This window comes from Lytechinus variegatus, chromosome 9, assembly GCF_018143015.1.
Source record: "Lytechinus variegatus isolate NC3 chromosome 9, Lvar_3.0, whole genome shotgun sequence".
Taxonomy (NCBI): Eukaryota; Metazoa; Echinodermata; class Echinoidea; order Temnopleuroida; family Toxopneustidae; genus Lytechinus; species Lytechinus variegatus.
The window spans coordinates 35,101,955-35,129,766 of NC_054748.1; the positions used below are offsets into that span (position 1 = coordinate 35,101,955).

At 39.5% G+C, this 27,812-nt stretch overlaps 1 protein-coding gene across 1 annotated transcript; it reads left to right on the forward strand.

The window, feature by feature from the left end:
• The first annotated feature begins 566 nt into the window (after positions 1-566).
• LOC121422002 (pollen-specific leucine-rich repeat extensin-like protein 1) lies at positions 567-27,801 on the forward strand. The gene is made up of 4 exons (XM_041616804.1): positions 567-1,831; positions 8,951-9,188; positions 10,015-12,218; positions 27,607-27,801. The coding sequence occupies exons 2-4, from the start codon at positions 9,020-9,022 to the stop codon at positions 27,799-27,801; spliced, it is 2,568 nt and encodes an 855-aa protein (XP_041472738.1). The 5' UTR covers positions 567-1,831; positions 8,951-9,019.
• Positions 27,802-27,812: the final 11 nt, after the last annotated feature.

Here is a 27,812-nt window from a genome sequence, read left to right on the forward strand (position 1 = left end):
CATATGGATTACCATTTATTCTTCAACTGGGCAAAAGACTACAATAGTATTTTTATTCTATTGATACAGTTTCCTTAAAGCGTGGAATAGAATTGTAGGCGATTAATTGAGAATGGTGAACTTACCTCTAGACATAGGGGCCTACACTGTATTAATAAACATATTGGAAAGTCAGTATTCATAGGGCAGAAACCACAGAACGATGGTGCTCACATTTACATCATATTGACTCTATGATAAAAATAATCTCTCAAATAAAAGAAATATCCCCTTAATTCAGCAGTCGCCCCAATGCGAAAAAAAATCGTCCCCTCAAAACTTATTTCCTACTCTAGTTTGGATTTGGATTGTTGGTGTGATTTTACAGTAGCATTTTTGAGCCATGCCACGTTTGGTCACTTCATCATATGCGCTTAATTCTTCACAGATTTGCTATTTGAGATTGACTTCATACATGTATCTGTCACTTCCCGATTGCCCCCTTTAAGCCTGTATTTGAGGCCGATGCATGTGCACTGAAAAAGGCAACTGTCAAGGCTTCCTTGAAAACGTGCCAAAGATTCCATGTGTCATTTGCGTTAGCTGATCTCCAAAAGTTTTCACGGTTCTGCTTCAGGAATCACTTTGTGTATTGCTTGTTGTACGAGGCAATGACAAGCAAACAATCTGTTGTATGACAAACAAATGAGAGCCTTGGCGGAGTGTATTGTTGTCAGAAACACTTGTGGATACCATGAGATATAAACCAAGGAGATTGGATCTACCTGGATTTAATATTAGCCTCTGGGAAGTTGTTGCCAAATGTTTCACCTATTTGGGGATCAATTGCTGCATTACTGTATGTATATAATGTTCTGACAATGCACCTATTTACACGTATGTACTGGGATGTGCGTACATGAGAGTGTTGATATTAATTGAATTAATTAATCAAATTACAATTTACTTGGCAACTTTAAACATGAGTTTCTAAGCTATATGTGCATGCGCATGAATGCAGGAGTTGTTGGTTTATAAAAGTATTACTCACTGTAGTTGAGCACTTTAATACCTTTATACAAAAGAATGGATAATTTGACAAGTCTAAAGCTGGATGGCTTTGACTATTAGTAGTGGAATACAAGGATCAGTTTGACAAAGTCTGGAATACAAGGATCAGTTTGACTAAGTACTGGAATACAAGGATTAGTTTGACTATTGGAATAAAAGGATCAGTTTGACTCACTAGTGGAATATAAATGCCCAAGGATTGGCTTGACTAACTTTTGGAATACAAAGATTGGTTTGACCATGACAACTTTGACTATCTGCTGGAAATGTAGAATGTTAAAAACTATTTGAAACATAAAGATTGAATGCAAGGATTGGTTTGACTAACTTGTGGAATACAATGATTGGTCCGTTTTGATAGTTGAATACATGGATTGATTTGACTAACATGGAGAATACAACTATAATTTACTCTTTACTAACTAGTGAAATACAAGGATTAGTTTCACAAACTAGTGGAGTGGAGGGATCGGTTTGACTAAATAGTGGAATACATGTACAAAGTTTATTTTGACTACTTAGTGGAAAATATGGATCATCGTGACTAATGTAGGTAATACAAATGGAATACAATAATACAAGGATTGGTTTGATTAACTAGATGAATGCAATGATTGCGATGGGTTTGACTATAAATAATAGTTGAATAGATGGATTGGTTTCACCAGTGGAATGCAAGGATTTGATTCTTCTGATACTGTTTGTACACTTGATGATTTCAAAGTTTCCTCTTGGACTGTTTCCGATGGGCTGCAGGATTTGCGTTGTCATGTTGTGACCGGTGAGTAAATGTGGGTGCAGTTTAGAAAAAAAAGTATGACTTCAGTGATCTAGATTAAAGTACTGGGTAGACTAGTATAGACTGTAGTACATATTTTATGATTGGTAACTTAGGGTGTGTTTATGCTTCCATTGCGAGGACAGAATCAGCGATTTCAAACGTCGATTCAAAACGCCGATCGTAAACGTGGTTCTGGGAGTGCTGTTTATGCTTAACTTTTTAGATCAAATCATGATCTCCAGCTGGCTTCGCATCGTAAAGCGAGGTAAAATTGGGCGTGTCTATTTTCGAAAGTTTTTTTTCCGATTGTTGTTATTACGTAGAGATTACATGGAGCAATACGACTGTATTTGCCCGCGGATTTTCATCTCACCGGAAACATGTACCAAATGGCGTCATTTAAACACTTTTACGATCGTGGTTCTGTTTATACTTCCCCAGAAAGCCTGATTCTGGTCAAACGACGTTTACAAACGCACCTTTTTGTGAGTTTACGATCGGCGTTTTGAAACAGCGTTTAAATGAAAGTAAGCATGGACGCAACCGTGTTTTGGACTAATCACGTTTGGAACCGCTGATTCTGGCCTGAAAAGTGGAAGCATAAACACGGCCTAAGACCATGATGCACAGTCATCCAGGAGATATCACATAATTCAATAAATATCAATTTTGTGTTGGTGCTTCATAAAAGCATAACTTTACATTGTAAATCCAAGTTAATTCTGACTTTACGAGACAGCACTTGGGAATGGATTGAACATATTTGATCATTTCAATTATAGCATGAATTAGCAGTCATGCTGTTCTTTGGCCGTGAATATATATTTCACCTACATTTCGGGTGAACTGCAGAATTGCCCTGTCATCCCCTTGTGCCTGTATATTGCATTCATGTTTTTTTTAGGTATACGTGTAGTAGACCACTTTAAACTATAATAGTAATAGATGCATTATTTCAATATTTTTCTAAAATTGTTGGCTGAACTTTCCACAACAAGGATTTAATTCTGCTTCAAGGAAGTTTTCAAACCTGCATTGAATATGGGTCCCCACTTCCATTCACAATTTTTGGAATGATAGTATTGATCGGTTGGCATTTTTTTGTTGTACAATAGAATATTATGATTTGTTATTTGTAGAGCTCCTTGCAGTACATTACCATGTAGAACTACATTGTATGATGAGTGGAAATCAGAACTTTGTACAAGTACAGTAGGGTCTACATGTAATAATATGCGACTTGAATGAATTCCGTTGTCAAAGTGCCTTATGTTCAGGCACTTTTATATGAACTTCACCTTCGCTTTAGTGTATGTTCAGTGGAATGACAATTTTTTTTATAGAATTCATCAATTATCCCATTCTCAGCATCTATGGCTATTTTTATCTGGAAATATGGAACCTTTGCCAAAAGCGGGATACAGGGAGAATTGAATTAGTTTTAGAGAAGGTTAAGTGCCAGGTTTGGTCAAAGGTCTTTCAGGTTTGTTCGGATCATGTAATGGCTTATACTGGATAAAGATTTATCAGAGGTAAAATGAAAGTGCAGTGAATGATCAACATGTACATGAACGTCAAAACCATTAATATCGTCAGATCACATATCATTGCTCTCATACAGTATGTATGTATCTCACCCAACCACAAAAGAGTGTTAGATGTTAGGGAAGTTCTTGTAATACATTCCCTGAAAGAAACACCCGTTCGATATGACATTTTGTGCTTTCATACCTTACTCAAGTACAAAAAGCTGTTGTTTTTACTAAATACCAGTGCAGTATAAAGTACTCCCTAAAACAAGCACCTACAACTAACAAGGTACATGTAGTACAGTATACTTTCCAAGCTCATGAACTTCTGCAGGGATTTCCCCAGTGTCTCAGGGTTATTGTGAAAACAAATCACTAGGACTTTTTGAGGATGCATATATAGTTTGTTATTGGAAATCAAGCATCATAACAGGTTCCTAAAGAGAAATGCCAGTAGTTGCAGTAAACACTGATTTCATGAGAAAGTCTTTAAAACAAGGCTTAATTGTCAGTATATCATCAAGGATCTAGATCTGGTACAGTTACATAAACTGAACTTTGTGAAATCTTGAAATCTACGCTGAAAAATGTTCACACCAAACATCACCAACACAGATAGGCACACGTGGGACAGTGTATTATTATTGCTGGAATAAAGATCCAACGGAAGTGACCGAATCCGCGCTTATTTTGCTTATTTCTCAGCCATTACACAATTTCTTCCAGAATCCTTTGGCACCTATTTTTTATTCATACAAACAGACACTTGGGTGGTCATTATATTAGATTCTGCAAAAAGTCATTTTGAGATCATTACCAGAACTGGCATTTATCTTTAAACCAGGTAGTTCAGCTGGAGGAAAAGATTGTTGTAAAAATAGCAGGAAAAAAGAATGATTGAAAATATCTATGAAGGTTGGAGGAAAATCCAATCAAGAATGAAAAAGTTTTATTACAATTTGTTGATTTGGGACATCAGCTATGAGCAGCTGCCCCATATTTTATTGTTCCAAATGAACTCAGAAATTATAGGAATCCTCCGATTTTTTTTGCCCAAATGATCAGCCACTGAACAGCATTAATCTAGGGTGCGTTTATTCGACACTTTTTTACTCTAGAATCATGATTAGAATCATGATTCAAATCACGATTCTGCAGAATCACGATTGCGTTTAGTCGAAATTGAATATAATCATGATTAGAATCACAAACATGAAACACGAAAAAAGGGGCGTTTGGAAAGACGTTTCTGTAGAATCACGAACGAAAAAGGTCGTATGAACGATATCGTGATTTGAATCATGATTCTATGACGTCATTGTGTCGTGCTTCTTCCGGGTTCGACTCAAAGGTGCGCGCTGTGTTTCGTGCAGGTTAATTTTCGTGTAGCAGTATTGCTAGCATTTAGGAATTATCATTCTGTGTATTGTACCCCCGGGTTGTACTGTAGCGTCATTTGTATATTTCATTGTTTTCATCCATCATTTCTTCAAGTTCCAAAGGCACAAATTGGACTGACGATGAACTCAGGGCTCTGCTTGTGCTTTGGGCTCAGCCTGAAGCACAAGCATCCCTTACCGGGATTCACAGAAATAAGACGATCCCTTTCAGCGGCGCTTGCGAGGGAGGGATTTCAACGGAGATGTGGCACCGCCTGTCGAGACAAAATTAACAGAATTCGTGCCCAGTACAGGACCATCATAGACAAGAAAAATCGATCGGGAGGTGGGAGGGAGGATGATGACCCCTTCTGGTTCCCGATCAAAAACAATACGAGGTACAATACACGGAATTCTGGAAGTAAAAGATCTATTTTTCGGAAGCCGAGTAAGCGTTGCACTTGCACAAACGATCGCGCGTTAGCTCCGGCGGAAGCAAAAATCTAGCAGCCGACGTGAAGTTAGAAACACGTGCGAAAATGTTGACCTATACTTCCTGGGTCAAACTGCGCACTGTGATGCGCACTGGATCGGCCCGAATTCAGGGAGAAACAGCGTTAGAAAGATGGTCGTATAAACGCTGATTCTGTCGGATCGTGATTCATGCTGCTGTTTTGAATCATGATTCAAATGGTGATTCAAATCATGATACTGGGTCGAGGTCGCATAAACGCAGCCCTATAGTTCTATCCCTAATTTGTTGAATGCCAATTGAATAGAGTAGCAGCAACTCCCATCTTTATTAAAAACATCTCATGGACTGACACATCTGGGGTTTGAACTCACAACCTGCTCATTGTGAGGCGTATCCTCTACCAACTGAGCCAACACACTGGTGGATTGCAGCATTTTCTAATTTCAATTGACTGTAGGCCTATTTACATGTAGGTCTGGTGTTAGATTTTTCAAGACCCACATGTTGATTCTACTGCCACTTACGGTCTATGACTGCTGACTACTTTCAGACAATACATGAATTCACTTCAAATGTGACCATAATCACTGAACCTAGGAAATTATAATATTGAGTAGGGATACAGACATTTTGGCCTATATTATGGTGATACAATGTTATTGCTGGCCAGTATCATACCAATATTCAAGTGCATGGGAACAGTAAGAATGATGAGGAAAATAAGCACTTAGGTTTTGATACCATTTGTTTCAGATAGGTCGCAAATTATACAATGTACAGTGAGTGAAACATAAATTCTGTAATTTGCTATTTTCTGTCATGTCTGTAGGTACATGTACATGTAGATCTTATAGATATTTCATGAAAATCATGTACAGTACGATGAACAATTCAATATGTGAGTATGTGATTCTAAAGGAAACAAGTACCACACTCTGAAAAATTGTGAAGATCTCAAGTCTCCAGCCCATCTCCCACCCAGTGGAAATCTTGTTGGAATATTCCCCATGGAGTGGAGAAGGAGCTTACAAATTGTATGCGGGCATGCCAGGATCTGATGACTAGAGTAATAATATATCTGTATAAAAGTGATAGAGATGTCGTTCCGATGAGTTGTAAAGCGCTATATAAAAGCGGAATATTATTATTTATATTCAATCATACTGAATTTATATACTTCAGCCAGATGTACAGATGTTTGTAGCACTTGAAGTGCAATTCCAATCAAATTAAACCAGTGATTGAGTGATTTATTTAGGGCTAAAATTTTTCATTCAAGCCTTTACTGAACATTGTACATTGTTGCTGCATGGATTATCCGTGGTTGCTTGAAAGTTGGATTTTGTTTCTGAAAAAAATAGGTTTTTTGTCAGGAACCACTGAGCTTCCAAATCCAAAGATTATTTCCTGGTGGCGAGGACAGTACTTACAACAGCAAGGTCATTCACACTAAAGAAATTTTTCTATACAAACATATTTTATTTTATAAATTTCAAGAAATTATTTCAATATTCAACTTGTCTATGAAACAAGTCAATAGAGGCCTACTTTACTAGGAGGCTTTGTGTATAATGGTGGGGTCTCCCTGTGAATGTATTTTTTAGTTTGTAAACGTGACAATAAATTCTGATCGGATTAAATCTTCAGACTTCAATCAATCAAGGTAGTTTCCTCATTGCATTGCTTCAAAACACTCAGACACCAGTCTGCAGGCACAGACCCGTTGGTTTTTTTGCATTTCGCATTAGTGCATAATGCCCAGTCTGGAGTAGTGAGACTAGATTCACTTTAGTACTGTGGCTGTCACACAGACGAATACAGAGCCTTTGGCGTTTAGTCTTTAACTCTAGACCTGTTATGTAAGTGCCAAATATGAGTCTGTACTTACAGACTACCCAGTCACAATAAGCATTAAGTGTTTATGAATCTCTAGACACTTGAAAATAGCAGTAGATAAGTGGACAGTGAAACGTTCAACAATGGACATTTCATGCTTCATTTGTCTGTTGTTGGAACTTGTATGAGACGCTGTACTTTCTCATTCTATTTTAATACTGTATATATTCCTCCTGTTCTGGAGTTTTGAAGTTCTCAGGTTCTTCCTGTTCCAACCTACGTTTGTTTACAGTTGTTATTCAGATAAAGTCTTTCAACAAACACTATGCATACAGCCCTCTGAGCATTCCTATGATATCATTATGTGAAGTGTATTTTAAGTGTGTGTGGATTGTCTTTAATACATAGTTTGTTTGTTTAGAGGAATTTATCTTGATTAGTTTCAAATATCAATCAGGGGAGTGTCATGTGAAGTACCTTGACAGTGATTTTGCCAAATGATATTTTCCTTCAGCCAATCAGATGAAAGAATTTCAGTGGCTTATAACAGTTTTTAGTGAAAATGCGACATAATGCTGCATGAACATTCCAAGGATCCCCCTGACTAGTCTGCTGTGCAAGCCCTTCACTCGAGTTAGGGGTCTAAATTGCAGCCTAAACATATTACCTTGTGTACTGAAGGCCCTGTGCTAGTCTTTGCATGGAGACACTTGTTGATCAGTTTCAATCGGGGTCTGTGCCTGCATGCTAACCCCTAACTAGGATGTACATCTTGGCCTACGGTAATACCAAAATCCGCATTCATTATCATGGAAAGATTATTCCATGATTTCCTGAGGTACCTTGTAATACAAAATTCAGAGCCTTGCCTTTTATGTGGGAATCCCGCAAGCAGCATTTCATTACCAATTCTAGTATTTTATCATAGAGAAAACAATGGGAAATGAATGAAAGCTGACATGAAAATATTGCTTAAGGCCTGGTCCCAGTGCATTTGAGGATGCAAAGAGGATGTAAAACATAAAGAAAATCTTGCCATCTATTGGAAAATGCTATGCATTGGTTGTGTATTCATTACATAGCTGCTTCATACGCTCTATCCATTGAGCATCCGTGCCCTGTGTTTTTCGCCAATTTTGTCTATTTCTGGAGCTCGGATGAAAACGGATGGAGCCACCCCCAAAATTCGCTCGTCTGTTCGTCCCTTACACGTATGTATGTACGTTTTGTGTCCATAAGGCCACTGGAACCATGCCTTTAAAGGGAAGTTCACCCTGATTAAAAGTTTGCTGTAAGAATACGAGAAAAAATAATAAAAAATATTGGTGAAGGTGTGAGGAAATTCCATTGAAGATTAAGGAAGTTATTAGGTTTGGGATTTGTGATGTCATGAACGAGCAGCTGCCCCATATGTTATGTATAAATATAAAATGCATGAATTTTAATTTTTTGATGGTTCGTGATGATTTACTTTTGTTTACTTTTGTAGGAACGGGTGTACAATGGTATGTCTATTGATATAGTAAATGTACATTGAAAACCATTTTCAATTTTCTGAGAAAATGACATTTCATTGATTTTTTACCATTCGATATTGGAGAGCTGCTTGCATACATGTGACATCACAAATCAAATAATTGACATTCTAATAACTTTTAATTCTTTGATGGAATTTTCTCAACTTTCTGCAATATTTTGTATCATTTTCTTCTGTTATTTATACAATAAAGTTTTAGTGAGGGTGAACTTTGCCTTTTAAGATGTAGCACGGACCTTTTACAAGGTACCCAATTCCCATTGACTTTGCATAGGGACCAATCTGTTTCTTTTCGCAATGGGTTAAACCTACAAAGAGAATCCATTATAATCTTTGTTTCTTCCCCCCCCTTTCATGCTTCAGGTGGTACTGCGGTAGTAGTCATTCATTCAGCATGATACCATCATCTATTGACTGAGGTCTACCTGACATATGGTCATTGTGATGACTTCACCACAGCCCATAGCCAATCACAGGCCTCCGCTGCTCCCTGCCAAACCGGAGGCCCGCCCCCGGCGGCCCCTGCATCTCAACCTTGAGGAAGGCCAGTTGAGAAAAAGGATTCATCTGTTTGAAGAATTGACCAATTCACGTTCAAAAGGTAATTAATATGCTCGAGGCCAGGGGTCAGAGGGGTTATAATATGCTGAGATTTCAAACATATTGCTTTGTAGTGCACCTTAACTGGATCCACTTGGAATAGATCCGAGTTCCATTTGTATCAGGCAGGACTAAAGACTTTTTGTTGATATGACTAACAAATGAAAACAGAATTGCAATATTAATGATGATAATCATAAGCAATTGTTGCAGATATTACCTTCATGGCACATTACTTTTATACCCCTTTCAACTCATGATTTTTTGGTCCGCACCAGGCCCGCGCTAAAATAGTCCGCACCAAGCGATAAAAATTGCTTTCAGTAACTATAGCAGAGCCGCGCCACTTTTACGATCACCCATTCAAAAACTCGGGCACGTAAGGGCAAACTGTCATGGTAACTGAACACGCCACATACAGAGTGGAAGTGCTCCGTATTGTTACCTTTGTCCTTGCAAGGAATTTTGGCCGGGGCCTGGTGCCGCTATCGTTCATAAACTCTTTGGTCGGCACCTGGTGCGGGCCTGGCGCTGGCCTGGTGCTGATAAAAGCAGCACCAAAATAGCCGGGCTTGGCGCGGGCCAAAATAGCCCGCGCCATTCATAAACTCAAAATTTTACGACTTAGCCCGGGCCTGGCCTGGGCCAGCGAGTTACTGAAAGGGGTATTAGTGGGTTGTGTGTTGGGTTCCGAAAGTCTTAATAGCCGACTGATTATTAATGAGATTTAAGGCCTGACAGTTAGAAATTACGGACTGGTTAGTGATTCCTTTTATAACACCTCAATATTATCAAATTCTTTTGTTTACTGTTATATTGCACTACAGATGAAGGGAAGGGTGAAGACACCAACCTTCGGTGCAGGCAACCAAGGGTCATCAGCCCTGACCAGAAGCGCTGGACGCAACTGGATTTCACTAATGACGAGCCGGGTAATCGAAAGGAAGTGTCACGACAGAAGCATGGTCAGCATAGCATGCATCCAGGTCACAAACGAAGCCCACTGTCTCCTCCTCCTCCACCCAAGCCCCTTCCATCACCTAGGAGAAAAGTGGAGATCAAAGTGCCACTATCAGAACCATTGGTCAACGGGAAGGCAGTGGTGCAAACAAAGCGGGACAGGCCTCTCACAGGAGATACTAGAGCAGTGAGGGAGGAGAATGTCAGGAACTCTGTGTTGGCAATTGTCAGCGCGTTTGAGAATGGCAAGTCCTCAATGGCTGTCGAACGGAAGTCAAAGATGTTGACTGTTCCAGAGGGCGGTAGGATACGCACAAGCAGTGAGTCCACAGCACCTAATGGCACCATGTCCCTGACAAGGAGTGGAGCTGACAGCCTAATGCCTCCTGCTCCTCTACAGAAGAATAGAATGTCTCGTAGTATGGACAGCCTGGTGCTTGAATTTGAGTCAGTTGCATTTGATCTAAGTCAGACCAACACAAGACATAAAAGCGATGGTAGTTCATCACCCGATTCTGTTCCCCGTACCCCTAGTCCCATATTTCATAAACCACATCCTGTTCCCCACAAAGCAGACCATGGTCCGCATAGACCAAATCCTGTACTCCCTAAGCCAGATCCTGTTCCTTGTAGACCAGATTCGGTACTCCATAAACCGGATCTTCCTACTCACAGACCAAATCCTGTACTCCCTAAGCCAGATCCTGTTCCTCATAGACCAGATTCGGTACTCCATAAACCAGATCTTTCTGCTCTCAGACCAGATTCTGAACTCCATAAACCACACCCTGCTCCACGTAGCCTAGATTCTGTACTTCCTAAACCGGACTCCGTACTCCATAAACCACATCCTGTTCCTCATAGTCCAGATCGTGTACTCCATAAACCAGATCCAGTTCCCCATAGACAAGACCCAGTTTCTCATAGACCAGATCCTGTACTCCAAAAACTGGATCCTGCTCCTCATAGACCAGATCCTGTTCCCATTAAACAAGACCCTGTTCTTCTTGAACCAGATCCTACACCTGCTAAAACCGATCCTGTAACTGATAGAAGAGATTCCATTACGTGTGATGCAAACCATGGTCCCCAAAAACCAGAAAGAACTTTCGAACAGGACATATACAACCAGAGTAAGCTTGAGCAGAGTAATGGGCAGGTGCTAATCATTGTGAATGACGAGGATGAGGAAGGTCAGAACCTGTCCAGAACCAGATTGCCCGAGCCAAAGCGAACTAACATTCAGGATGCGTACGATAAGAGCAAAGCGTTGCGATTGAAACATTGCTTGTCAAATGGTGACGTCTTGAGGGAACTGAAAACTGGTCAACCAGTGCCAAGAACAAGAAGTGCAAGGAGAGCCGATGGGTCTCCAGAATACTATCGGGTTAACCCTGAGAACTGCAGTAGAAATTGCAATCATAATGTTGAAACAGAAGATAATACCTCTCTGAATGGATATCATAAATATGAGCAGGTGTCTGAGGTTTATCCCAAACCTGGGAAAAAGGTTGTTGATTCTCTGGTTATTGACAACAATAATCAGTCGTCATTGTTGAATATCCTTAAGTCACCTGTGAGTCGGAGACCTAGGCTGGCATCTCCGTTACCTAAACAGGCAAAAGTCCACCCAACCTCGCGACCCCCTCCAATACCCGAAACTCCACCCAAATTACCAAACCACCCCCCACAAAGGCGTCAGCCACCTAACCTCAAACTGATATCTCCAGAAACTGTCGCTAAGGAGAGATCCAAGCTCTTATCACCGCCCACATCACCGCTTGAAGATTCAGGATGCGTTTCACCAGAAACACAGCGGCGAATGACCGATAGTGCCTTGATACCGAACCTTTCACCAAGGACCCATCGGAGAAATGTGGAAGAAGCACGGAGGACTAATTTATCCCCCATTATGGGAGAATACGCTGAGCCTATCCTCATCAAGAGGTCATTGAGTGATGAGAGTTTAGCCACTCTGCGGAGACCATCCCCAATCGTTGATAGCCAAGGGTATTCCGTTCCAGGAAGTCATTTGTGGGAATCGCCAAAGTTCCACACCATGAAGCCTAAGGTAAGTCTAATACTTAAACTGTGGTCTAAATATGTGGTTTAACTCTAGGGCCCGTATTCTGGTCGGGTTTAACTGAAACTCAGGATTAAAGTTGTGGTTTAAATATGGGAAGCCAAAAGTAAAATTTTTTATTAAGTTGTATGTTTCTTATGTTCACTGTGCTCTTTCCTTGTTCATAGATGGTGAAGACAATCATTCATTTATACTTCCTGCACAATTATGAATGATTTGAGAGCCAAATGAGCTGAAATATATCTCTACTGTTAGTGATTTATGCAACAATTGGCTGTCCATACTTAAACCACAACTTTAAACCTTAGTTTTTAAAGTTAAACCCGACTTCAGAATACGGGCCTAGGTAGCCAAGTGTGTCACAATTGTTAACATGAATGGAATATTATCATGTTCACTTGCCAGTCTGAATATAAAATCAGATATGGAAAATCGGAGGAAAGGGCCTGATAAGGGTTACTTGGAAAATAAATATTATTTTATGTTTAGATTTCGAACTCTTATCTCTTTCAAACAACTGGTTGAGCAATTTTCTAAAAAACATGATCAATTGTTCTTTTTATATGAACTGTATCAAATTTCTCAATCATGTTATTATTATTGTCAATTGAATGGCTCAAAAAAGATGAGATCACAATCGATATTGTGATACCTATTGAAATGTAGCTGCTTTTGACTGTAATATTCAGCAGAAATCTTTTCTTTCCTTGTCCTCCTACTTTGACATTTAAAGTAATGAGGATTTGGAAAGTTAATGTGAATTACTGCATGCATTTGTGCAAGCAGTCTAAAAAAGCAATGAACTTAACATTTACATGTAAGAATGGCTTTGTTTTTAGCATAATAATTAGCATGTTGATTACTGCAAGCATTTAAAAAAACCTATAGCTATTAACATGATATATTAACATCTGCTTTGCAACAAAAGCATGCTCTTCAACAAAAGCATGCTCTTCAAATATCAGGGACTGTCTCATGAAGCAAATACCCAAGTGATTTTACAGACTTCCTTGTTCTCAGCCAATCAGATGCAAGGATTTCAGTAGCTTATAACAGTATTTGTTTCATGAAATGCTCCCTAGCATTAGACTGCTTTCACACGAACTCATTAATCTACATTGAAAACCCATCGTCATGATCACAATTATGAAACAAATCAATCTGTTTCTTTCATTCTAGATAATGTACATCTACATGTATGATGGCCTTTATTAAGGCTTTATTTTGTATATTTCCTCTTTTACGATTACGTTCATTTATTTGTCATGTATTTTCATTGTGCTATAGTGTTTGCTATTGCACTATTCATTCAACATCGTTTAAAGCAAATTATTGCAGCTGTGTGTGAAGTCCATACATGTGAGCAAGGTTTCGAACAAACGGGAGGAAATGGACTGTTTTTGTAATAGGTAAACGGAAGTTCGTCTTGTACATTGTATAGCGTAAATTGACTTTACTTTTACATCATTATCTAAACTAACATCACCTGTAAAAATCCACAGGTTTTCTCTTGTCAATTTGTTTTGTTTTTAGTCTAATGTGGAAGTTCTTGTCTATTCTTTCTTTTGAATTCTTAATTAAAAAAAATGCATGTATACAAACATGTTTTGTTTTTAGTGTTATCTTGTTGTCCACATACATGTAAATGTTGCTATTATTTCATAACAGGGAGAAATGAAACAAAATTGAAATTTTGTAATCAGGTCATCAGGCCAAAGTATATCATTTTCTCATAAAGGCTCAACAGATTTTTGAATTGATGTATCACAGGACACCTTTTATTGCTAGTAAGCCATTGTCTCTTGACCATTTATTTGTTTGGTTATTGGATTGTGTCTCTCTGTCCACAGATCATCATTTCTGCATTCTGATGACCTGCTCTGCCATTTCACATCACTTGTGCATTTTCGTTCATATCATGCACAGTCCGGTTGGCAGTTGGTAGTGTCCAAAATCTAACATTGTACATCATTCTGTTCAGTTTAGTTTTAATAATATCCATATTTTACACATTGAACACATATTTCATTGTCATATTCATCTACGTGTACATGAATTGCACTATTGATGTGTACATTTTTTTTGGAATGGTTTACCAATGAATAGTTATTCTTTGTCCAATGTTCTTCAGTTTGATATTATGAAGCCATCTTGTCAAGCCTATTGATACCAATTGTTTTTTTTAATTTTTTTTTCATTATAATCTTAGTTAAGGCTTATAGAACTGCTCTATTTGATATTAAAAGTACATTGAAAAGGAGTTACAATTATTTTTCTCTGGGCCTTGAAAGAAAGAAAAACATGGGGTCCGTAAAGATGAAAGTAGTTGCAGTAAACACTGATTTTACGAGAAACTCTGTAAAACCAGGCTTAATTGTCATATCATCAAGGATCTAGAACTGGTACAGTTACATAAACTGAACTTTGTGAAATCTTGAAATCTTCGCTGAAAAATGTTCACACTGAAGATCACCAACACAGGTATAAGTGCATGTGGGACAGTGTATTATTATTGCTTTGAATGTCGGCCCGACGCTTGACCCGAATCCCGTGCTTATTTGCTAATTTCTCAGCAATTACACAATTTCTTCCAATATACTTTGACACATATTTTTTATTTATAATACTAACAGACACTTAGGTGGTCATTTCATTGGATTCTGTACGAACTCATTTTGAAATCGTTACCACAACTGGCATTTATCTTTAACTATATTGAAGCTGCAGCATTGTGAAGTGGTCCTTTGCAAGCTGTAACGAGAAAGAGTATTTTTTTCATTTCTCAAGCTTAATTCTAATATCTAAGTGTACATACTGTCACACTCTATGGGACACACATGATGCAATGTAGTACATGGATTTTTCTTCTAAAAGGAGACCACAATGTAGTTTCTCTGCATATGTTACAGTCTATGAGACCTTGGCATTTAAAGCCATGTTGTCAGAAGGATAAGAGCAAAAAGGATGTTACCGCAATACCTGTTATAAATCTGTAACGTCCTTTTAGCCATCTACAGTCGCTATCAATGTAAAAAGGGGGAGACATTCTAATCTCATTTCTATGCTGTGCTATGAGTAGGAGTCAAGAAGATTAGCAGTTATGACTGACTGGTTTAGATGTTTTCACTTGTTCAGAAGCTAGACAGACTTTTTAAAAAGAGTGTTTAAATCTCAGTAAAGTGCATTGGCCTTGATCGGCATACAGTGGATAAATGTGCAGTAAGTTGGTTAATCTGAAGTTAATGTAGTAATTTGTGTAACATGTTGTCCTTTACATATGAACATCATTTCTGGAAATAGAGAGAAGGGAGCTCTATGAGTACGATTCCTTGACATATGTTCGGGTGACAGTTGCTCCAGTGGCAAATTAGAATATTCAGAGAGGTGCACAGTTTTTTTGAGGGCATGATTGATCTGTGTTTGCTCTTTAAATTGGCAACATTTGTTAATTTCCTATTCATTTTCATACTAGTTTCTTTGAAAAAAAAGAGAAAAAGTATGGATTTACATATGTATGTAGGCCTCTTATCAGTCACAATTTACAATGTTATACATGTAGCAAGGAAGGGACGAGGTGGGGGGGGGGGGGGGAGGGGGCAACGTAATGCAGAATGGGCAATAGAAGTAAACAGTTTTTTTTATATCAGACAAGATGGATAAGGGGGAGGGGGATGCTAGGGGTGGAGGAGGCTTCCATATATAAATGATTGTGGGATTGGCAGGGAAGGGGGGGGGGGGGTGGCAATAGAATGCAAAATTGGTGATAGTTGAGAAGAAACAGTTTGTTATTAAACAAGATGACGGAGGAAGGGGATGGAATAAGCTTCAACATATGGTTGTCAGACTTGTATGGAATGCCAATGGGCAAAATTTCAGAAAAAAGTTTTTTATCATACAAGATGGAGGAGGATTGTTGGAATTGGGAGGGGAAAGTGGGGGTGGGGGGCAGTAGGATGGGCAATAGTTCAGAAAATATTTTGTTATGATACAAGATTTTGGGGTGAAGCAAGCTTTTATACAAAGTATTGTGAAGTGGGTGAGGTGGGGGGGGGGGGCTATAGAATGCAAAATGGACAAAACTTCAGAAGAAACACTTATCAGACAAAATTAAGGAGGGAGGGCGGAGCAAGCTTCCACATAAAGGATTTTGGAATTGGAAAGGGGCGGGGTGTGGACGGGAGAGGATATGAGTGTAGAAGGAGCAAAAGTTTGAAACAGATGGGCAATAGTTCAGAAGAAACGGTTTGTTATGAAACAAGATGTAGGCGAGTGGAGCAAGCTTTCATTTAAAGGATTGTGAAGTGGGGGGGGGGGGGGGCTATGAAATGCAAAATGGACAAAAGGTTCAGAAGAAACACTTATCAGACAAAATGAAGGATGGAGCAGGCTTCTGGGGTGTGGACGGGAGAGGATATGAGTGCAGAAGGAGCAAAAGTTTGAAACAGAAATAAATTTGTTAGCAGCAGGTGGACAAGAGAGGGAGTGGAGGCTAGTGTGCTGACACAGACCGTGACTCTCGCCTTGTAATCAGAGGATTTCAATCCCACTATGGCCTAGTATCCTTTGGCAAGGTATCAATCCACAATTTGCCACTCTCCACCTAGGTGTTAAATGGGTACCCGGTAGGATGCGAAAGCCTATGTTGTATGCCTAGCAATTGAGTCTTTGAACTCTTGTTGGAATGATCCCCAGGGAGTGGAGAAGGTGCATACATTAATTATAATTATACTTGCTTATATAGCAATTAACACTTACTTTGTCAGAAGTCTCTAAGCGCTCTACAATATGTGCAGCATAATTACCCTGGCTTTAGCAGTACAGCTGTTACGCGTGCTGCGTTTCAAGGAATAAATTCCTGCCAGGTACCCACTTACCTCACCTGGGTTGAGTGCAGCACATTGTGGATCAATTTCTTGCTGAAGGAAATTACGCCATGGTTGGGATTCGAACCCACGACCCTCTGTTTCAGAGTCCGGAGACTTATCCACTGGGCCACAACGCTCCACTTTGTGCAGGCATGCCAGGATCCGATGACCGGGGTAACAATATATCTGTAAAGCGCTTTATAGAGACATTGTTCTGATATATATCAAGCGCTATATAATGAAAAGTGGATTATTATTATCAACAAGTGGGTCTTCACACAAGATTAGAACAAATCAAACTTGCCAATTCACTGAGACACTCTTCTGTACACAGGTCATTGACAGGTACATTAGGCTGTACAATCAGACTGCTCTCTTCGAGTGAAGGGCTTGCGCAGAATACCAAGTGGATGCCATGGAGCAAGCTTTTGGGTAGCTGAAGGGAGAGTAATGAAGAAGGGGGAGGGAGGGGTGGGGGTAAGTTGGCGATGACGTAGAGTAAGATAAGAAGAAAGCTATTTTTTTTTAGAGTGGGAAGGGTGGAGGGAGGGAGGGAGTGAGTGAGTCTGTACTGATCCACAGTGGGACAAGAGAGAAATATAGAAGGGGGCAACGGAAGGCGAATGTTTATGGGTTACGAACAACAAAGACAGATACAGGAGGAAGTGAGGAGTTGAATTTCCTGTTTGTAAGCCCTTGTCAGTCCCACTTGGGCTGAATTTTGTCATCAGAGAAGATCGCATTCGATCTCGCATTCGAGACAGCCCAAACTGAATATGATTGGATTGTCAAGCAGCCATATCTTTCATTCACAGAGATTTTACGTAATATTGACGGGGCTTGGAAATTGTTTTTGTTCCAGACACCAAATCATTTATTTTTCAAACAAACAGATTTATAGTGCAGGATGATATTGAAAATAATAATCAACATGTAATTATTGGAAAGAGGAATCAGACATAGAAATCTGCCAAAAATTCGTGTTGGGATCTTGGGTCTGGGAGCACCAGAATTACGTTGCTCCATTCCTGAAAGCATTGAACTGTGTTTTTACTCTCTGTTGATGAACAATAACAAAATAGACTTTGAAATATGGATGCAATTGGTCAGCTCAAATTACTTTAGTGTAAGAAGTACTGTAAAGAAAATGTTGAGACAGTATCTGATCTCTTCCTGAATTCATAGGAGACAGCTTTCACAATGTCTTTTTATGGAAAAAAATAATGTGTTTTTTCTGATGCTAAAATTAATGTCAGATGGTTCATTGTACATGGTTCATCATCTGTCTAGAGTTGCATTGATCAGTGTGACTTTGGCATGAATTTCTTTCTGTCTCTTTTTTTATTCTGTTTCTGTTTCTGTTGTGGTAACTCCCGTAGGAACTCGGCAGGACAGCATTGTTTGATGGTAAATGCCAAGCTGGTATATAACCAATTACCTTGGAAACATTTTACGTCTAGGTTAATCAGCCACAGTGGCTGACATAATAGACGACAGATATCACTCTTGGGCCTTTTTATCAAAGTGGAGACAATGGCAGAGTTGGGATTCAAAGTCACAACTAGGCCCGTTTCGGGTACACGTGTACACGTGTACACGCACGGTCAAGTCAGTGCACGTGTACTAAATTCCATCACCGTGTACACGGTAGCATCTGCATAAACAAGCTCACAGCCTCACATTAAATCTTAGTTCTCAGACACTGCACATGTTTTAATTACAAATATGTCAACATATTTCAATTAATCCAGAGTGAGTTCACTTCCAAAATCGCCAATTTAATCCACATTCTTTCTGGAGACTCACGTTTTTGTACCACGAAATCGGCACGAAATGGGTCTGCTCCGGTCTCAAAAGCTCGAAAGCGTTGCTCAATCACACTCAGAGTCAATTTGAGAATCACCAATTGCGATAGCGATCATCGCTACAACTTACGTGTTATACGCTCGCACACAAGCCTACAAACAAACGCTCTTCAAATTGGCAACATAATAATGAAAATTAATCGATAACTTCAGTAACACTTATTCTGCAGCGATCTGTGCATGCATGTACGGTACAGTATACAAAATGCGCATCCACCGAGCGTCGGCGATAGCTAGGGCCCTGCACTGATTTTCTTTTGCATTCTTTATTAATTTAATGCGCTGCTAAGCCGAGTAAATTTGCACCAATTTTTGTGGATTGATACTTCAAACTTCTCAGGTAAGCTTTAAAACCGTGACTTAGGCTATATAGACCCCTTTTTATGACATATTGATGCGGGTCCGTGTCGACATGAAAACAGAACTCGCTCTCACAGTGTTTACAACGTGTACACGTGTACACGACCGAAAAACACGCCGTGTACACGTGCATCAAAAATGGTCTTTCAAAACGGGCCTACTCACAACCTTGCGATTATGAGTCCAATGCTCAAACCACTGGACCTATTAAAGGAGCCCATTTTGACCACCCCCTAGCTAAGCCTATCTGACAACCTTCCTCCTCCATGCTGAGCCCATCTCAGCATCCTCCATCCCTCCAAGCCGAGCCCATCTCATCATTCTCCCTCCTTCTAGCTGAACCCATCTTGGCATTCTCCCCCTCCTAGCTGAACCATGTTCTGCATCTCCCACTCCTAGCTGAGCCCATCTCAGCATCCTCCCCCTCTTAGCTAACTTTGCTAAGCCCATCTCAGAATCACCTCCTTCTTGCTGAACCCACCTCAGCATCTCTTCTTCCTAGCTAAGCCCATCTCAGCATCCCCCTCCTAGCTAAGCCCATCCCAGCATCCTCCCCTCCTAGCTATGCCCATCTCAGCATCCTCCCCTCTTAGCTGAGCCCATATCAGCATCCTCCTTCTGCTGAGCCCATCTCAATATCGTCCATCTCTACGCTGTATCCATCTCAGCACATCTCAGCTTGGCATCATACTCCTAACTGAACCCGTATCACCATTCTAACCGTTCTCATTGATCCCATCTCAGCATCCTCCTAGCTGAGCCCATCTCAGTATCCCCCTCCTAGCTGAACCCATCGCAGCATTCTATCCCATCTTAAGCTGAACCCATCTCAGCACCTGTCCTAGTTAAGCCCATCAGACCATCTTTCCCCATCCTAGCTGAGACGATCTGAGCATCACCCCATCCTAGCTCCTCCCCCTTGTAGCTGAGCCCTTCTCAGCATCCCCTCTTAGCTAACTTGGCTAAGCCCATATCAGAATCCTCCCCTCCAAGCTGAACCATTCTCAGCATCTCCCCACGCCGAGCTGAGCCCTTCTCAACCTCCCCCGACTAGCTGAGCACATCTCAGCATCCTCCCCTCTTAGCTGAGCCCATATCAGCATCCTCCTTCTGCTGAGCCCATCTCAATATCGTCCATCTCTACGCTGTATCCATCTCAGCCCATCTCAGCTTGGTATCATACTCCTAGCTGAACCCATATCACCATCCTAACCATTCTCACTGATCCCATCTCAGCATCCTCCCTTCCTAGCTGAGCCCATCTTAGCATCCTCCCCATCCTAGCAGAGCTCATCTTGGCATCCCCCTCCTAGCTGAACCTGTATCTTTTCCCTTCTCACTGATCGCATCTAAGCATCCTCCCTTCTTAGCTGAGCCCATGTTAGCATCCTCCCCTTCCTAGCAGAGCTCATCTTGGCATCCCACTCCTAGCTGAACCCATATCGTAATCCTCTCCCACCTATATGTGCCCAACTCAACATCATCCCCCTCCTAGCTTAGCCCTTTTCAGCATCCTCTTCTAGCTGAGACCATCTCAGCATCACCCCCTTCTGCTGAGCCCATCTTAGCTTCCTTCCCCTCCTAACTGAGCCCATCTTGGTACCCATCTTGCCAAGCCCATTTAACACCCTTTCTCTTCTTTCACTTCGATATTGTCATATTTTTGGCAAAAGTTCGAGACGTTTCTTTTAAAATTTCACATCACCGCAAATACCCCCAATTACCTTGATCAATCGAAACAGACAAGGTTAGTTTTCATCAGCCTCAGTTACATCGTTTTGGTATTAAATCACCCAAACTTTCCCAATAAGCCACGCTACCATTGTATGATCACATTTTAGTGATTTATATTAAAAATCATCTTGATTGATGCCAGAATAGATGTACATTCTGGTGTTGTGTTCTTACTTTCTTTTTATCAACGAATATCCAGTGGAAGTTTTAATGAATGAAGTGCAACAAATCCTAGTTGATTGAAAGAAAACAAGAACTAATGCATGGCCAGGAGTGTGTAGGCGAAGCAGCCACCGCACATCGTTCACATTCTTCCGCATCAGTTGTAGTACTGACGTTTCGCGTAACAGCATCATACTAAAACGCAAAGACGAAAACTGCAGCTTCTGCCCTGATTTAGGCTACCTGTACAGTGGGGTTGTCAGCAATAGCCCCTGAATATTTTCTCATGGCATACAATATTTTGATATTCCCAGCTCAAGCTTACTGGGTCTAATGATGGCACAACTCCAGAATCACAGTCATTGTCATTTCTATACACTTGAGAGAATGAATAGAATACATTGACCTCAATATCACCCTCTCTTCCAATGACTCAACAACCCGTTCCTTGTAGTCATCTTCTGTATTCCTTTGAAGTAGCTTTGGTGTAGGATTCACCTCTAAAGTCTAATCAGAACTTCTTAGAGCAGGCACAGGTTAATCCTTGTGCCTGTATCTTCGTTCTTTATAGCTGACTGTGGTAAAGCCCATCTATAGTCATGAGGTGAAGTGGCACTTGTGTGCTTTCCATTTGGTCTCATCCCATATATCCTAGTAAAGAGAAGGGTGCTCTGCCTCCCAACTCCCTGGTAAAAATATTAATCAAAATACGTAGGCCTATGCAGGCTCTCAAAGATGATGATTTTTTTCATCCCACTGCTGACACCAATAGTCCAAATCCCTTTAGATATTGGTGGGTTTTAGAGGAAACCTGAATTTCTTTCTACTTGGTACCCATCTAATGCACCTTGTTTACAGTGGGTATAATTCTGAATTGCCTCTTTGTCTACACCCGCTATTTTGATTTTGTGTTTTCAGAAGATGCCAGCCTGCTTATAATATGCGGGGTTAGAGTCTCCAACAGGCTATAGCTATGGTCTAGATCTCCATGTAAAAAACCCCAAAAACTTCAAGCACATAAGCAGATCTTCTTTCCTTTCATATCATGTTAGTGAACAACTGAACATACTTAAAAAGGCCTGTTTTAACGGAGCAATTATATTTATGTACACAAAGTCAATTGAGAACAATGTAAAAAATGACATGTATCTGAAAAATACATACATGTACATGTATCCTTTTTCAGGTCAGGCTAAAAGAAAACGTGTTTTCCATCATAAAAACTTCAAGCTCATGAGAACGTCCTTTTAAATAAAGATTGGATTGATTTCATGTTCCAGAACATGCTATAACAAATACAATTTGCAGTGATCGTGTGTACACAAATTCAATGGAGAATAAAAAGACCAGGATATTTGGCTTCTTGCAGGTGTTCAGGTAATGTGTCCTGTTGTTTAATTAGGAAGTGAGCCACCTAGTGTTCTGATAAAAACACATTTCCTTTGTTTGGAAAGAGACGATCTGGGAATCCAAAGTTTGTTTTACATGAGTCACTTCTAAACTGTACATGAATAGGTTCACAGGTTCACCTAAATGCAGACCACGGTAATCGTGTGCGTCACAATTGCGCAGAGTTTCACAGTAGTTTATGCATACAGTAGCCATATTAGCCGTAAATGTGTATTACATCATGTATATTTCTATACATCTTTGCACCTAATTTTGTCAAAGTAATTTTATAAAGACTCCACAGGCATATTGATGCAATTTCTTGAACATGATTATGATATACTGCTAGTATCCTTTTTGTCTTTTTGGAACTCGTTCACTTTTTCTTTTCTCCTAGGCATTTTAATTCATTTGTTTAGCTACTTCACTACTTGTCATTGATCACAACATTTTGGCCTTTTAGGACATGGTTTTGTGACTTTTGTCATCTATAGGTTGAGACTTGAGAGTTTATATTTTTCCTATTTGTTTTGTTTGGTGTCACCCGTGACTGAGAGGCTAAGTCAGACTATATCACTGTTATCTGCTGGTCATTGTATTTTATTGTACTTTTAGTATAACAAGGACTCAGTAACTTATAAGAACATTACAATAATTTTATTAGGCTACACATTTAGTTGGGTTTTTGTGATGACTAATTTTAGATAAAGTTTGACTTGAACCTCCTTTGACTCTGATCCCTTTTTTGAAAAAAAACCTTTGATTTCCTTGTCTTTTCCTGTTAGGAAACGGATATGATTGCAAGAGAGAGAGAAACAAAGAGACAGTGAGAGAGAGAGAGAAAAAAAAAATGTTTTACAGTTTAATTTATGAACTCTTAATAAGGTTTCTATTTATTCAAGCAGTTACCGTGTACTTGGATAAGTTGGATTATTTCATTGGATAAACTGCGTTTGTTCATAATGAAGTGCATTGTCAGGCTATTCTTGTTCAAGTTGAAAGACAGAGAGGAAAATGCAAATTGTTGGTTTTGCTTTTTTGTTCAAGCGAGTAGTGACAACCAATGCAAGTGAAACTGATGTATTTGCTCAATGAGTCTCCACTTTTATGCTTTCGGAACAATCACTTTGGAATAATATTTGTCTTTGGAATTGTATTGGAATAACATCCATCAAGGTTCAGTTATGAGTGCACATCTCTATTTGTACAAACATGACTTGATAAGTGGCCATCAACTGGGATTCCCAAACGCTACTAATTTGCCTCATCAGACTCACACTTCATGACCTTGGAAATCAGAGAATTCCTTCTGTCCTTACTTTGATATCTTTTTGAGGAAGTCCTTCTTTATTTAGACCAGGAAAGGGAAAATGGCTTGGTTCTCATGGTTATCCCACCATGAATAAAAATTTGCTGGTTCGCGTGACAACGAAGGACATCATTTTGTAAATAAGGATTTTGAAGCATGTTCCTGAGCCAGTTCATGCCAGAGAAAAGGTTACTGGTACTTGTAAGAACAGTTGCTTGTGGGTAATGTGGCAAAGGAGAATATTTAGGAGAGACACATGAATGTGTATACCTTTAGAGAAGACAATCGAAAGTCATTGTGCCAAAGCAAACATGAACCTGGCTTTACAAGGGATTTTTCTTTACGAAAGGAATGGTAAAATCTTTGAGGAACTTTATTTTGAGAGTTCCGTGTTCTGGACACTAAGAAGTCAAGATTTAGAAGACAATTGCTTTTGTGATTCTAGGGGAAATTCCAGTCAATGTTTCGTTGGGTTAACTTGAAAATTCAGTTGAATAGTCAAAGGTGAGGGTTGACTATCCAAGACTTTTCAACAGATCAAGACAGACATTGCCATGCTGCAGATGAAGTGCTAATTAATGTGGCCTTTGGGTTGTGATCTCTGTTGCTCACTGACCAATCACATGAAAGAAGCCTGTGTCGGGAAATACTGCAATGTAAGACCTCTTGCTAATTCTTGATAACATCTTCAATGGTGCGGGAAGTGTGACTATGCTGTCGTGCTCCTTGGGAGTTACAGTGGAAATTCAGAGATAAAAGAAAGAAAAATGAATCTGCATTCAAAAGCAAGCGTGTTCTGCAGCGCATGGTTGTGATTCAAACTTACTTTTAACTGACCTTACATTTGTGACCAGTGGTCATTCCAGTGGACACTCTACCAAAGACCAGCTACCAAGAGAACCCTGAAGCAGAACTGTCAGTGAACTCAATTTTAGTGTGTGTGTAATCTTACTCTGATTGTGACCTTGCATTTGTGATCAGTGGGAGTTCTACCATACTTGCCACCAGGTTAACAGAATCGCAAGAGAATCCTGAAGCAGAACTGCCACAGATGGTTCTCAGCAATCACCGAATGTTTTGTAGTGATGCTCCTCCTGTCCTGACCTACCACGAGTTCAAAGTGGCAGAAGAGAGATATGCGATGAAGTTGGAGGAGGATGAGGAGGACGACGAGGTCGGGGAGAGTGATCCTGAAATGTCTCTGGAAAGCTTCATCGAGGAAGATGATGACGATGACGAAGCCTTGCACCTTGGCCTTATTCTTGTATGTGTACATAATCTTTTTAGCAGCTAATATCTATAGATATAGTTTCAGTGTTCAGGATCCCATTGATGAATTGAATGTTGAGTATTATTTCTTCCCATGGAATATACATGTACCATGGATATCAAAGTTACTATTATCATCTCATTATGGGCATACAAATTTTAGTAGCGAAATATGCTTGGTTAGAGTAACAAGTATTGTTTTGGTGCTTCAGTCCAGCTAGGACTGATACTGCTACACTGATCTTGCTTTAGTTTGTACCATGGTAAGGAGACTTAAAAATATAGAAACATGGTTTCTGTGGTAGTTACTGTTGATTGTATGTTCTGTGTAACAGGGTTCTAGTTCTGATGCAAACAGGGCCCAACCATGTTTGATAGAGGTTGGCCTTGCATTTCATCAGTTGATCTTTCCAATTCCAGTCGTTACAGCATATGCATCAAAGGTGGTGGGGAATAAATTTGTTATATACATGTACATATATCTTCACATACTGTGAATACCCTGGGGGAAAACTAGAGAACAGAGTTATGTTTTATAAAACAAAGTATTAATAGTATATCCACCTCCCTTGTAAAATAGATTTAGCTGCATGTGCCATTTTAGGGTTTAGTCCCTCCTGAAATTTGTGATAAAAATTAAAAAATAATAATGAAGAAAATTTCCTTTCCCCCCCTTTTTTTTTTTTTGGGGGGGGGGGACATTTAGCCTCCCACTCGGTGTCATAGGCATAAACAAGTATTGGTATATATATGTACACCATGCGATTAATTGGAGGGATTTTGTTTAAATTTATATTGTGCTAAATTTTGTAATTACATATATTGAAAATGGAATTTGAAATTGAAACATTATTTACCACAATCTTCATAAAGAAACATACAAATCAAGAAATATGACATATTTCAAATAAAATACATTATAACATAAGGGAGTTTATTTAAGAATAGTGGAAGGATCAAAGAAAGTTACAAAGAACTTATAAATTGATGATCCTGAAAATAACACAATATTAATAAATGCATTCGGGAAATATGGAACAAATATTGCTTGTAGTGTTGTGAACCCATTAGAGATTTCTAAATGTGAGTGTTTATAGTTAAGAGCACATAATACTCAATAACTCGAAAATGAAGTGCAAAGGAAGACAGTTTCTGTTTTACTCTCCTAGTATAGGCCTTAATATTGAAAAAAGTTCCCATAACATCTGTTGCGTGAGAACGCATTATTGCAACACAGCAATGTGGGCGGGGTGGGGGCGGGGGGGGGGGGGGGGATGTTTCAAATGCATGCAAAAATAATTCATATAGGAGATTCAATATTTAGATTTCATTGGTTAAACACTGCTTTAAAAATTGATTTTAGTTTCTAATGTATCGATCTTGTTTGATTAGTTCAAAGAATTTTTGTTGCTTTTTATATGAAACACAATATTTCTATTATTAAAATAAGCCATTAATCCAGGAAATTGTGGATTTTTGTTGTTGGGGGGGGGGGTGAGGAGTTGGTCAGGCCTTTTTATTTTTATTCACTGATTGCGAGGTGACAAAACTGATACATTATACTGTACATGCGAGCATACATGTACATGCATGCATGTGTTACAGAACACACATATTCAAAGCCTGCATGTGTACAATTATACAAATTGTGTTTTTATGGTTGTTTCCTCGATACGGGGGCCATATATTGAGTAAATTTAATTGAAGGAAATATTTTTAGAATTATAGGGATATATTTAATCTAAAAGAAATTCTTTATGTCTTTGATAAGTGTCAGGGAAAACATTAAAAGGGGGCTCGGGGCGATTTCGTCCCAGAAATGCTCAAAAGAGCACTGGAAAATGAAAAAGAGCCCTTAAAATACCCATTCACTGCAATAAAGACTATTCAATGTTGCAGATTTAGGCAGTAGAATATGAATAGTAGCCCGAAAATGTAATATTGATATCCGGCCTGAATATCAATATTACATTTTGTAAATGTAAATGTCGTGAATGCCTGCATGATTCAATATGAGCATGAAGCCTTGTATAAGTTGTATGCCTGCACGTGCAGAACTACATTTTAGTTGCATGAAAGAAAACAAGTTAACGTCTAACCTATCTGCACCTTTCCTAACTTTGTTTCTAACGTGGTGTATTTTTGTCTTTTTGTCTCTTCACGTTCTCTCAATCCATCCTTTCCTCTCAATGTCTCATCTCTCCATGTGGTGTCCTGGTAATTCTATCATTCTATCTTCACCTACACTTTCCAAAATGGGGGGAATCAAATCACAAATTCAATGCTTTGAAATAATCCATCATTCAATTCTTAAAATTTAAAATTCTGCGACAAAACGCTACATTCTTTGTTGCTGCTTCTTGCAATAGTCATCGGCAAAATTAGTGATAGAACAAAGACCTCACTTGAATACAATTTCTCAGCCTGTACTCAGACGAGAGAAACCCCCAACCAAATTGCCTACCCACTTGGAAGTGGAAGAGTCCAGGGATAAGAGTTGGAATGGATGCGCACAGGAGGTGATGGCACGTACCACTAAGGAAGCAGGGTTGGGCAGTCTGGATGGCAAGAAGGAGGGATTCAGACAGAGGAGCAAATTGCTGACAGTGAGTTGTTGATGATCATTTTT